The sequence below is a fragment of the Mandrillus leucophaeus genome, unplaced genomic scaffold (genome assembly GCF_000951045.1).
Source record: "Mandrillus leucophaeus isolate KB7577 unplaced genomic scaffold, Mleu.le_1.0 Scaffold213, whole genome shotgun sequence".
NCBI classification, from domain to species: Eukaryota; Metazoa; Chordata; class Mammalia; order Primates; family Cercopithecidae; genus Mandrillus; species Mandrillus leucophaeus.
The window spans coordinates 1270901-1284431 of NW_012102177.1; the positions used below are offsets into that span (position 1 = coordinate 1270901).

The 13531-nt window shown below is 51.9% G+C and overlaps 1 protein-coding gene across 1 annotated transcript in view; it reads left to right on the plus strand.

Annotated features, from left to right (window-relative positions):
- Positions 1-1082: 1082 nt before the first annotated feature.
- Positions 1083-13531, plus strand: part of MYO7B (myosin VIIB) — a 90684-nt gene continuing 78235 nt past the window's right edge. Inside the window, exons 1-5 of the mRNA XM_011980508.1 lie at positions 1083-1100; positions 5421-5534; positions 6859-7011; positions 8236-8420; positions 11291-11412. Of these exons, the coding sequence (XP_011835898.1) occupies positions 1083-1100; positions 5421-5534; positions 6859-7011; positions 8236-8420; positions 11291-11412 (592 nt within the window). The remainder of the gene's footprint in view (positions 1101-5420; positions 5535-6858; positions 7012-8235; positions 8421-11290; positions 11413-13531) is intronic.

A 13531-nucleotide genomic window follows, 5' to 3' on the forward strand; every position in this document is an offset into this window, starting at 1 on the left:
AGACATATATCATATATAGAGAGATATAGACATATATCATATATATGGCATACATATGTATGATGGAATACTACTCAGCCATAAAAGGAATGAATTAATGGCATTCACAGCAACCTGGATGGGATTGGAGACTATTATTCTAAGTGAAGTAACTCAGGAATGGAAAACCAAACATCCTATGTTCTCACTTACAAATGGGAGCTAAGCTATGAGGATGCAAAGGCATAAGAATGATAAAATGGGCTTTGGGGACTCGAGGGGAAAGGGAAGGAAGGGGGTGAGGAATGAAAGACTACAAATTGGGTTCAGTGTATATTTATCTGGTGATGGGTGCACCAAAATCCCACAAATCACCACTAAAGAACTCAGCAATAGACCTGGTACCCACCTTGCACTACTCACAGGGAAGGGGAAAATGCCAGCACTCAGTCAGGGTAACTCAGGGTTTCCTCCTTTAGATGGGACAAGTGGGCTCCTCCCCGCTCCTCCTCCTGCTGGACCTGGCTGCCTACTTGGGCCTGACTGTCTGCTCCTTCTAGAACCACCAGGTGCTGGGGACAGGTTTGAAAGGAGGCAGATCCGGGTTTGATTCCCAGCTGTGCTACTAATTAACTGCGTGGCATTTCCTGCATTGAGTCCAATGTCTAAAGTGAGGGAACACGCACATTGTGCAGTGCTGTGAGGTTTAAAGTTGTGTCTGTAGCTCCAGTGGCTGCTTACCTGAGCACTTCCCAGGGTGTGTGATGATGACTGGTTTTCATGGATATCTGACCAGATAAAACTGGGGCTTCGGGATGACAGGGAACCACCCACTCCCTGTATCAAGCCCAGGACTGAGTATGAAATATGTCTGCAATAAAGACTGAAGAAGCTGAGAACAGCTCTTGTACTTGGGCCAGGACTGTGACTCCTTCATCCATTTATTCAGCATTGTTTCTGAGCCAGGTCCCATGCCGGGACCTTAGGGTAGTGTCGGGGAACAAGCCCAGTTCCTGTGCTCCAGGGGCTCCTATCGGGGGTGCGCATGGAGCTGACGTTCTGCTTTCTCTCTCCATACAGGTGTGTGGAACTGCTGACTCAGGATGTCGGGGTTCAGGCTGGTAAGAATTCTATGATTTGATCTAGGGGTTATTGGTGTAAGTTACTCAAGGCCAAGTTGAATCGCTCCCAAGGAAAGAGAGGAAAGGCAATGAGACCCCATAGGAAAATACCAGAGACAGGTGAGTTTAGGAAACACGACAGATTCTCGCATCTCAAGAAAACAAGTTTGGCCAACCACTGGCCTCGGCAATACATGTAGTTATATATAGTTATCCCTCGCTTTCATGCAGGGCTTAACATGTCCCTTTGTCTTGACAAAAGGGATTTCTTTTCTTTACTTTTCTTTTTTTTTTTTCCAGACAGATTCTCACTTTGTCACCCAGGCTGGAGTGCAGTGGCGTGATTTCAGCTCACGGCAACCTCTGCCTCCTAGGTTCAAGTGATCCTCCAACCTCAGCCTACCGAGTAGCTGGGACCACAGGTGCATGCCACCACACCCAGCTAATTTTTGTATTTTTTGTAGGGACGGGGCTTTACCATGTTGCCCAGGCTGGTCTTGAACTCCTGAGCTCAAAGCAATCCACTCGCCTTGGCCTCCCAAAGTGCTGGGTGTGAACCACCTTGCCCAGCCAACGAAGGGATTTCGCAGTTGTCTCACTGTGGCAGTTGCAGGGAGCTCCCCCAGAGAAAACAGGGAACTGGGGAACTGTGGGCATGGGTAGGACTGAAACCCAGGTCTGAATCACCACTTTGGACTCTGCATCGTGTTTCCTTCACTCAACAAATATTCCTGTGTTCCGGTGGCCAAGGGATGGCTTCTCCATAGGAAGAAAGCAGAGGAGCTTTGCATTTACTGTTGAATCAACATAGACCCTGGGGAACTGCCCTGCCCTGCCACGGGGCGTAAAGGGTGGAGAGCTCAGAGGCTGGAGAGCCCAGAGAGCAGAGGTCCCAAACCAGCCTGTGCATCCTTCCCTGCCCTCCACATTTCCACCCTTGCCCCATGCCCCGCAGAGTCCAGGAGAGCAGGATAGTGCTGCAAAGCGCTCTTTGATAAGAAAATGCCCCAAATGTTCTCCTGAGTGCAAAGCCACACAGGACATCGTTCCTGGCTGCTGGAGCACACTGCTGAGAGGAGGACCTTCACCACGCAGGAGCCCCTGGCGCTGCCACTAAGCCTGGCAGCATCGGACTCACAGAATGGACAGCCAAGATTGGCTCCTTGTTTTCAATTACAGAATAGAGCTTAGGCTGTTTTAGGCTGTAGAGAGGACACGCGTGGTCTCAAACGTCAGGTTGTGAGGCTTCTGGTAACTAAGTTGCAAACCTGAGAGCGTGGCTCCACCTTGGAGCATGGTGTGATTTTAAGACAAAGCAAAGCATTTCACAAAGGAATGTGCCGTGGGATGCATCAACGCCAGACTCCCTCTGGGGATGCCACTAACGGCAAGCAGAGTTTAGAAAAACACCTCTCAGGGCCCTATTACTCACAATTACAATTGCAGGCTCGCTCTGTCTTCAGACATTGTAAGTCTTTGAGAGGAGAGTCGTCTCTCGGCTCACTGCAACCTCAGCCTCCCAGGTTCAAGCAATCCTCCCGCCTCAGCCTCCCGAGTAGCTGGGACTACAGGCACCCACCACCATGCCCGGTTAATTTTGTATTTTTAGTAGAGACAGGGTTTCACCACGTTGGCCAGGCTTGTCTCGGACTCCTGACCTCAGGTGATCTGCCCACCTACCTCGGCCTCCCAAAGTGCAGAGTGGTCATCTTTTTAATGAATAAGTCTTTCAGAGGGCCCATGCGGTTGTTGAGTCCTCTGTGGTGCCCTTCGTGCTGGACACTAGGCAGGCTCCCTGCCATAGGGCACTCCATCTTCACCACAGCCCTGTGAAGCAGGCCCCTTTCAACAGATAAGGAAGTTAAGGTTCAGAGCTGTGAGGTGACTTTCCCAAGGCCGTAGAACTCCTGGAATACAGAATAGGGATTAGAACCCAGCCAGGTCTGCCTGACTTCACTGGGGCTTGGACTGCCGTAACAAGGTGTCACAGCCTGGGTGGCCTAAACCACAGACAAATATGTTCTCATGGTCCTGGAAGCTGGAAGTCCAAGGTCAAGGTGCCTTAGGGTTGTAGATGGCTGTCTTCTCATTTTATCCCTTCACATGGCCTTTCTTCTGTGCTGTGGGGTGAGGAGAGGGAGAGAGAAAAGCAGAGAGAGAGAGACAGGGAGAGAGAGAGAGAGCGTGCATCTCACTCTGGTGCCTCTTCCTTTTTTACAGACACCAGTCCCGTTGGATTAGGACCACACCCTTAGGACCTTATTTAACCTTAATTACCTCCTCGAAGGCCTTATCTGTAAATATGGTCATGTCAGGAGTTGGGGCTTCACTATATGAATTCTGGAGGGACACAATTCAGTCCATATAATGAGGTTTATTTATATTTTTGCCCATCTTCTATAGCGATCTTCTTCCTAATTCTAATTTTATTTTATTTTTTATTTGTGTGTTCTTTTTTGACAGAGTCTCACACTGCCAGCAAGGCTGGAGTGCAGTGGTGCGATCACAGCTCACTGCAACCTCCACCTCCCAGATTCAAGCAATATCGTGCGTCAGCCTCCTGATTAGCTGGGATTACAGGGGCCCACCACCACGCCTAGCTTTTTTTTTTTTTTGAGATGGAGTCTTGCACTGTCGCCCATGCTGGAGTGCAGGGGTGCAATCCTGACTCACTGCAAGCTCTGCCTCCCAGGTTCAAGGAATGCTCCTGCCTCAGCCTCCTGAGTAGCTGGGACTATAGGCGTGTGCCACCACACCTGGCTAATTTTTGTATTTTTAGTAGAGACAGGGTTTCACTATGTTGGCCAGGCTGGTCTTGAACTCCTGACCTCGTGATCCGCCCGCCTCGGCCTCCCAAAGTGCTGGGATTACAGGCGTGAGCCACCGCACCCAGCCAATTTTTGTATTTTTTTAGTAGAGGCAGGGTTTCTCCATGTTGGCCAGGCTGTTCTCAAATTCCTGGCCTGTCTTGGCCTCCCAAAGTGCTGGGATTACAGGTGTGAACCACGACACCCAGCCCCTAATTCTAATTTTTAAAAAATTTCTATATCATTTTGCTGACTTTTCTCCTTCCTACCTGTTATGATTCTTCCCACGTTTTTCCAATCAGGGCATGTTCCCCCGCGGTTTCCAATTTTGTTTTCATTCTGGTGCGCATTTCTTTCATTTCCTCCATTTTTTCGTTCAGCTCTGCCAACTCACGTCTCATCCTTTTTCTCAGTTTTCCCCCATCTAATTCCTGGGCTTTTCTGCCTCTGACCTAGTCTTTGGTCAGTTTTTGTAAATGATGGTGAAATATTCGGTCACAACTTCCCACGGCTCTTTGGCAGTTATTTCTCTTTTGCTAAGTGTTATTTGCTCCCTTCCTCCTCTTGGGTTTCAGTACCTCCGAACACAGACCTGTGCTGCTTCCTTTTGGATTACTTCTCTTCAGATGGGGTGAGCTCTCTTGGATTAGAAGGAGGTTCGTGCGGGGTCAGTGCCACAGTGCAGGCTAGCAGAAATCTCACATGCGAGTTTTTAGTCGTTGCTTCTCCCACCCAATAGATCTGGGTACTGCAGAGCTTCTCACGGGCCAAGGCTTCTCTTTTCCCACCCCGCAGAGAGACTGCTTCCTGCAAAAATGGCAGACCTGCAAATATGGTCTGTTTCTTAGAACCGAGACAGGCCAGGCAAGCTCCAACTGCCACCTTGTGCCCGTGCTCCTGCTGCTGCAGCAAGTCATGCTGCTTTTCACGCCAGGATGGGCTGCTGCCTTGGAGAATTGAACTTTGCCCTCTCTTTCTGGAATCTACAGCTGGGGCCACCTTTTCAACTTCCTCCTGTGTCTCCTAGCGTTTGTTTCCGTTTCTTATCCTCCTATTGCTTGCAGGTGATTTCTGAGAAGATGCAACTCTTGCTACCATCATCAAGCTTGAGAAGCACTTTCTCTTTTAACCACTCAGCCACGCCACCTTCCTAAGTAGTTGCCAAGTTTCTTTTTCATTATGAGAGGTTCTGTGGTGAGACCGGAGCTCTTGTTCTTGTCAGCTTACTGTCCCAGACTAGACAAAGACACGGAGAGAAGCTGTACAGGCGCTTGGTACCTGCTCAGTGAGCAGGGCAGGTGACACACGATCAAAGGAAACAGGGGCTAGGAGAGAGAGAGAGAAAGAGAGATAGGAGAGGAATGGGAAGAGGGGAGGAGAGGAAAGGAGAGACAAGCTCCAGCCACATTGGGAACTCTGGGCTGGAAGGCAAACCCCTAAAGAGAGGTAAGTATCCAGCAGGGAGGGGAAGAGAGAGCGGGGATCACACCACTGTCTTCTGTCTGCCCTCCAGGGTGACCACGTGTGGCTGGAGCCTCCCTCCACCCACAAGACTGGCGTGGCCATTGGAGGCATCATCAAAGAGACAAAGCCAGGCAAGATCTTGGTTGAAGATGACGAGGGCAAGGTCAGTGTTCTGGGGCTTTCCTCTGGGCCCCGGCCTGCCCCCACATCCAGGGCCCCAGAGCCCTCCCCACCCTGTGGAGCCTCTCCCTAACACCAGGGGCTCCAAGGCCAAGTGGGGACCTGGGTGGCAGGACAGATCACAGTGGAGTCCTGCCATGGTGAACACGGCCTCTGTGTCCTGGGGAACGTTTCAAGAGTTGCAGTCCAGGGAAATGAAGAGAATTAGGGGACCAGGAAGTGGAGAAGTGGGAAAGGGGCTCTGGAAGGACCAGAGGGGCAGAAAGCCGGTTTGCAAAATGAAACTGGCAAGGGGGAAAGGTGGGTGAGGAAGGTGTGTGGAGGGGCAGGAAGCGGCAAAACGCACAAGTGAGAGGCCAGCAACCTGAAGTGGCCCAGGGGTGACCAGCTCGTCCACCAGAGGGGTCAGGACCAGCTAGGTGGTGAGCGGGGAAGGGCTTACCATGGAGTGTCCAGCCGGTCACTTAGCTCCTCAGATTGTCCTCTCTGCTCAGCTGGGTGCTGCAGGCTTAGCCTCCAAAGAAAAGTTTCTAGGCTGTGGCCTGTGAGATCCAGATGATGGAAGTCAGTAAAATAATAACAATCTCTTCTATTTGTGTAACACTGTAGTTTAAAAAAAAAAAAAAAAACTTCCCTTGCCCCCCTTTTTTTTTTTTTTTTTTTTTGAGGCAGAGTCTGCACTCTGTTGCCCAGGCTGGAGTGCAGTGGCGCGATCTCGGCTCACTGCAAGCTCCGCCTCCCGGGTTTGCGCCATTCTCCTGCCTCAGCCTCCCGAGTAGCTGGGACTACAGGCACCCGCCACCGCGCCCGGCTAATTTTTTGTATTTTAGTAGAGACGGGGTTTCACCGTGTTAGCCAGGATGGTCTCGATCTCCTGACCTCGTGATCCGCCCGCCTCGGCCTCCCAAAGTGCAGGGATTACAGGCGTGAGCCACCGCGCCCGGCCCACTTGCACACTCTTATTCCAACAATCTGCAAGGCTCCCAGCTGCAACCTGACCCTAAATCTAACTTCTGGTTACAAGCTCCTTTGTCCCTGGTCTGAAATTCAGCCCTAGCCCCAGCTACGCCTTAACCCTGGGCCCTAGACCCATGCTGATCCAGTCATAGATGAACCTGATTCTGCCACAGGAGTCCCTTGAGCCTTGTCATAGACTGATGCTGGCCGGAGGCTGGCCACCGCCCCAGGTCAGCTGATCTGTGACCCCGAAGGCCACTTTGCTGCTGAGAACTTGGAGGGGAGGGTGTGGCAGGCTGGCCACGGGGATGGAGGCCACGCCTCAGGGGAGTCTGCACCCGTTGTTCCAGGAACACTGGATCCGAGCAGAGGACTTTGGTGTCCTCAGCCCCATGCACCCCAACTCAGTCCAGGGCGTGGACGACATGATCCGCTTGGGGGATCTGAACCAGGCGGGCATGGTGCACAACCTCCTGATCCGCTACCAGCAGCACAAGATCTACGTGAGTCTCCCCAGCCCTGTGTCCACAGGGGAGCCCCTCACAGGTGCCGACCTCCTGGACAGGGAGAAGAAAATGATGCACGGGGGGCACTGCCCCCCCATGCCCTCACTGGGGGAGGTGGGCGAGGTGCCTAACTTTTCCCAATCTCTGCTGCCCAGTCCCAAACAGGGCGATCCCACCCTGGAGGGGAGGAAGCCACTGCATAGAGTGACAGCACAGTGCCTGGCACAGTCCGTGCTCAGTGAGGGCTGCAGATGGCCATCAGGTGGCCATTGTCCTCTGCCCTCTCCATCCCAAGCATGTTGTAGAGACAGGGTCACCAGACAGAGAGCTCCTGGCCTCCCAAGAGTGAGTCCCATGACAGCCAGGATCCCAAGATCCTGATTCACCAGACGAGGGGGCCATGGGGGTGGATGTGGGCCCTCCCCGCAAACCTGGCCTGGATGGAGGTTCACCCCAGCCTGAAGCTCTCATCCTGGTTCCAATGCAGATTTTTCCAGGGGAGGTGGTATTTCCAAACCGACACCAGCTCGGCCTAAGTGTGTGTGGCCTGCAGCAGCCACTGCCTGCCGGGGCCTCTCTGGTTGGAGGGTGGCTGGCTTGGTTCTGACCGGCCCTTCTGGGCTGTCCAGAGGAAGGCAGCTTGTGCTTCCAAAGGGCTTGTGCCTGCACTCCTCATCTGGTGGCACAGCCTCAAGCCAGAGGGCACATCCTCTCCTTTCCTAAAGTGAAAACCAGGATGCCATGGTCGTGTGGCGTATTGTGCAGACTCTGCCTGCCCCACCCACTGAGGGGCAGTGGAGCCGGGTGGGGGCTCCAGAGGGGCAGCTGATCCAGGGCAGAGGTCCCAGGAGCACACAGATTATTGGTTGGGCTCCGTGGGGGCCACTTGTTGACCAGCCTATATGAAAGCCCCTGCGGAATGCACGTGAAAACCCATTTCATACTTAGTCCATTTTTATCGAGCCCCTTCTAAGTACCAGGCAAGGTACAGTGAACATTTGATCTTCCTGGAAATATGTCCCCCGGGAGCTCACCTTCCTGGTGGACATCTCGTCTTCCCATAGGAGGGACCTGCACAGCCGAATGTCTTAACTCCCTGGCCCAGAATCAGACTCTACTTCCCCACCAAAGTCAGCAGCCCTGATAACTCCCTGAGGGCAGGACCAAGGCCAAGTATCTCTGCCAGGGGCAGAGGGCACTGACCACCTGCTCCCTTCCCAGACATACACAGGCTCCATCCTGGTGGCCGTGAACCCGTTCCAGGTGCTGCCGCTCTACACCCTGGAGCAGGTACAGCTCTACTACAGCCGCCACATGGGCGAGCTGCCCCCGCACGTCTTTGCCATCGCCAACAACTGCTACTTCAACATGAAGAAGAACAAGAGGGACCAGTGCTGCATCATCAGGTGAGGCAGAGGGGTCAGGCACCGCCTCCAGGCATCTCCCCGAACTGCTCCCCACAGCACACCTGCCAAGTTGGGCAAGGCAGGAGCTCTCCCTACTCCATGGCACACACCCTTCTCCACAGCACACAACGGCCCCAGCTACCCTGCACCCCGAGCAGTTCCTCCAAAGCTTCCTTCCTTCAGAACCTAGGCTTTCATCGTGTCACCAGGGACTGGACTGCCCAGCCTCTAATAACGGTTTACTGAGTCAAGGAAGGAAGTTGGGCTGGGTTCCTTTAGAAATGGGCCCCAGAGGTCGGGCATGGTAGCTCATGCCTATAATCCCAGTGACTTGGGAGGTCAAAGCAGGAGGATTCCCTGAGGCTGGAAATTTGAGACCAGCCTGGACAACATAGCGAGACCCTATCTCTGTAAAAATAAAAAAAGAAAAAGATATGGGACCCAGGTTAGGCACTTGAAGATGCAGGAGTTCAACAGCTGAGGACCCACGCAAAAAAATCTCAGGGCAGGTCCCAGGTGAGGACAGAGGAGCAGCAGCTCCAGGGGGCAGCTCTCAGGTCACCAGGGGACCAGAAGGAAAGTGTCCCCTCCAGTCCAGGTCCTGGCTGCTTCAGAGACTCCCTGCCTGGCCTGGCCTCTCTACCAGTGACCACAGACCCTCCTGGTGTCGGGAGGAGGACTGTTCAAGGGAACGGGAGGTGGAGTGGGAATTTGGCTCCCAGGCACCTTGCTTGGTGCTCCAGTAGAGTCACTCATTCATTCCTTCCTTCATTCAATCATTTGAGGTTTTGTCATGCCCCAACTGTGTGCCACCCACTGTCCCAACATGGGGAGGCGGCAGCTAACAAAAGGGACCAGAATCCCTTCTTCAGGGAGCTTACATTCTAGAAGCGGAGACAGACAGGCAACAAATAAGTGCATTTTTATGCAGGTCCTAACAGCTTTGAAGTAAAACACAGCAGGGGAGAGGAAAGGATGATGTCAGCCTCTGCGTTAGGTAGGGGACAGGCCAGGCACGGCCTCTCTGAGGCGGGATGCTGAACAGAGACCAGAATGAAGTCCTAAGGCACAGGTGATCACATTTCATGTCCTCAGCAACCCTCTGAAGGAGATGCTCTCATTCCCCTGATATGGCCCCGTGTTACTGCGGGAGAGACCTACAGTCAGAGGGGCTGAGATCCTGTTCCAGCGGCACACAGCGCTGAAGTGGGGAATTCAAACCCAGGGCTCTGGAGAAGACAGCAGACAGGTGCCCTGGGAGAGAGCTGGAACTCCCAACCTGTCCCCGGAGGCAGAGCGAGAAGCCTCTCGGCAGAGCTGGGCCACGGGCTGGCTGGCCAGGAGCTGACAGGGTGGCGCCCCCTGGAGGCTGGCGGGGCTGGCCCAGTGTGAGCAAGGAGAGGAAAGGGCCGCCTGACGTTTGGTTCCTTGTAGTGAGCAGAACGTCACTTGTCACTTTGAGTCAAATTGCATTCTCCTCCTGCCCTTTCCTCCCCCAGGGCTGTGGGCAAGTCCCCTTAAGCTGCGTCTCTACAATGGCAGGTTATTTGATGAGCTTGTGTTTATAAACACGCCTGGCGCTTGACAGGCACTCAGGGGAGTCCACAGCTATCACTGGAGGTTTGTTGATCTCACTCTGCTTTGCTGGCATAGTGATTGTGGGTATTTTGATCATAACTTTGTAAAAAAGGTAATATTTTGACTGGGTGCGGTAGCTCACGCCTGTAATCCCAGCACTTTGGGAGGCTGAGGCAGGTGGATCACCTGAGGTCAGGAGTTCAAGACCAGCCTGGCCAACATGGTGAAATCCCATCTCTACTAAAAATATAAAAATTACCTAGGTGTGGTGGCCAGCGCCTGTAATCTCAGCTACTTGGGAGGCTGAGGCAGGAGAATTGCTGGAACTGGAGGGGGCAGATGTTGCAGTTAGCTGAGATGGTGCCATTGCACCCCAGCCCAGGCCAACAACAGCCAGACTCTGACTCAAATAAAGAAAAAAAAAAAAAAAGACAATATTTTCAGGCCAAACATGGTGGCTTATGCCTGTAATCCTAGCACTTTGGGAGGCTGAAGTGGGCAGATCAGCTGAGGTCAGGAGTTTCAGACCAGCCTGGTAAAGATGGTGAAACCTTATCTCTACTAAAAATATAAAAATTACCTGGGTGTGGTGGCAGGCACCAGTAATCCTAGCTACTTGGGAGGCTAAGGCATGAGAATCACTTGAACCCAAGAGGTGGAGGTTGCAGTGAGCCTAAATCATGCCACTGTACTCCAGCCTGGGAGACAGAGTGAGACTCCATCTCAAAAAAAAAAAAAAGGTAATATTTTCAGATGAAGCAATATCTGGGATTTGCTTTAAAATAGTACAGGAGGGGAAACAAAATCGGCCAGGAGTTGAAGCTGGATAATGGGACTGTGGGAGTCTGCTATGCAAATTCTAAAGTGTAGGAATCCTCTGGGGATCCTGTGAAAATGCAGATTCTGATCAACAGAGCCTGTGTGACCTGGGCATCTGCATTCTGAGCCTGCTGCTGGCCTGTGGGCCACGCTTTCATTAGGAAGACATTGAGTCATCTCACTCAGCCTTCTGTATGTCCTGGTGCTGACCCTGGAATGAATCAGATCCGAGTGTGCCAAGGAGCTTGCAGCCGAGCAGAGAAGAAAAGACAAACACAATAGCGTGTACAACACAGGCAGCCTGAGACCCACAGGGGACTTCAGGGCTTCAATGCAGTGGGATATCTGCAGGGGAGAGGCCATCCTTGTCAGACTGGCTAGAGAAAGCAGGACTGGGGTTTGTAGGAGAGTTGAGAGGTGTTGAAAAAAATAGTTGTTGTGTGGTCTCATGTCCCTGCACTCCCTTTTTGCAGTGGCGAGTCTGGGGCTGGCAAGACGGAGACCACCAAGCTCATCCTGCAGTTCATGGCCACCGTCAGTGGCCAGCATTCGTGGATCGAGCAGCAGGTCCTGGAAGCCAACCCTATCCTGGAGGGTAAGCATCACTCCGGGACCCGCCCTTCTCCCCAGCCCCACGAGAGCCTTCCTTCCAGGTGGGACCACAAACCTTCAGCAACTCCTCCAGACCCTTGGGACACAAAACACAAGGGTGGGGTGCATGGTAGGGATAGGGGGGCCAGGCAGCACAAAGGGGAAAGACTGAGGACTTAATAAACTTTCAACAGGTGTGTTTTCCACGGGATCGTAAGGAGTATTCTTTTTAAAAAGGGATCCAAGATCAAATCAATTTGGGAAATGCTAGATGTGTGTGTTCGGTTGCTGGAACTGAACTGGAAAGCAGTTGCTGGGCCAGGGTGAGGACTGCAACAGGTTTATCGAGGGGTAAACCTGCGGAAGACAAGGTGGGAGGAAGCAGGAGTGGGCAGGATGAGTCTTCAAACTTGGATGCTGCTCAGACCCTTAGGAACCGGAAAAGGAGAGCAAGCAGCTTGGGTCGGGAGCGGCTCATGCTGTGATGCAGATCTAAGTCTTGGCCAACCCAGAAGGGAGCTCTGGAGCAAACTCCTCCTTAGAAGCCTCCTGCCTTTGCCTGGGTGACCCGGCCTCAGTCTTGTTAGGGCTGCCTGGAAGCCTGTGGCCTCGGCGCCAAGGCTGTCGGCTGCTGTCTCTCTCGTTTCTTTATAATTGAAGTTTGCTTTACATATAGTAAATATTCACCTTTTTCACTTACAGTTTCGTGAGTTTTGACAAATGCATACAGGCCTATGGCTCCCATCATCATCAGGAAGTAGAATGTTCCCATTACCCCCCAGATCTTCCCTCACGCCCCTTCGTAGTCACCCCGTCTTCCGGACCCCTCCCCTGGCAACTGCGGATTTGTCTTTCCCCTGCCTCCCTTCACAGTTTTGTCTTTTCCAGAATGTCGTAGAAGTAAAATAACAGGGTTTGTAGGCTTTTGTGTCTGGTTACCTTGGCTATTTGGGATTCTTCCTTGTTGCTGCCTGCATCAGCGATTCATTCCTTTTCAATGCTGAGTAGAATTCCATTGTGTGGAGGTACCACAGCTTCTCCACCCGTTTAGGACATCTGGGTTGTTTACCGTTTTTAGCCACTAGGAGGAAAACCTCTATAAACATGCACATACAGGTTTTTGGGTGCACATAGGTCTTTCCCTTGGATAAATATGCAGGAGTGAAATTGTTGGCTCAAAAGGCAAGTGAGCCATTTTACTTTGTCAGAAACTTCCGAAATGTTTTCCAAAGTGGTCGCAGCATTTTGCTCTCTCACCAGCAGAGCAGGAACATTCCGGTTGTCCTGTGACCCCACCAGCACCTGGCACGGTGAAGGACATGGTCTCCCCTCTGATATATGTGGAGCATGCTTGTAACTCCCATGGCCCTGACGACGAAGGATGTTAGCGTCTGTCCGCGTGCTTGCCTCCCCTCTGTCTATCTGCTCGGGTGAAGTGTTGGTTCAAATCTTTTGCCTATTCTTTCATATTCTTTAATTGGTCTATTTCCTTACTAATAAGTTATTTTTGCTTGTTTGTTTTTTGTTTATTTGAGACGGAGTTTTGCTCTTGTTGCCCAGGCTGGAACACAATAGCACGATCTCGGCTCACTGCAAACTCCGCCTGCCGGATTCAAGCAATTCTCCTGCCTCAGCCTCCCCAGTAGCTGGAATTATAGGCATGAGACACCACGCCCAGCTAATTTTGTATTTTTAGTAGAGACGGGGTTTCTCCATGTTAGTCAGGCTGGTCTTGAACTCCCGACCTCAGGTGATCTGCCCGCCTCGGCCTCCCAAAGTGCTGGGATTATAGGTGTGAACCACCGTGCCTGGCCACTGGTGAGTTTTAAGAGTTCTTTAGGTGTTCTGGATACAAGTCCTTTCTAAGACAGGTGTTATATTGTGTCCGAGTTTGTGGCCTGTCTTTTCATTCTCTAGACAGTGTCTTTTGCAGGGCAGAAGTTTTAAATTTTTAAAGTTCAATTTGTCCTTTTTTTTCTCCTATGGGTCATGTTTTTTTGTGTTGTATCTAAGAAATCTTTGCCTAACCCAGAGATTTTCTCCTATGTTTTTCCTATGTGTTTTGTAGTTTTAGATCTTATACTTAGGTTGATGATCCAGTTCATGATTTACATTTGTGATCC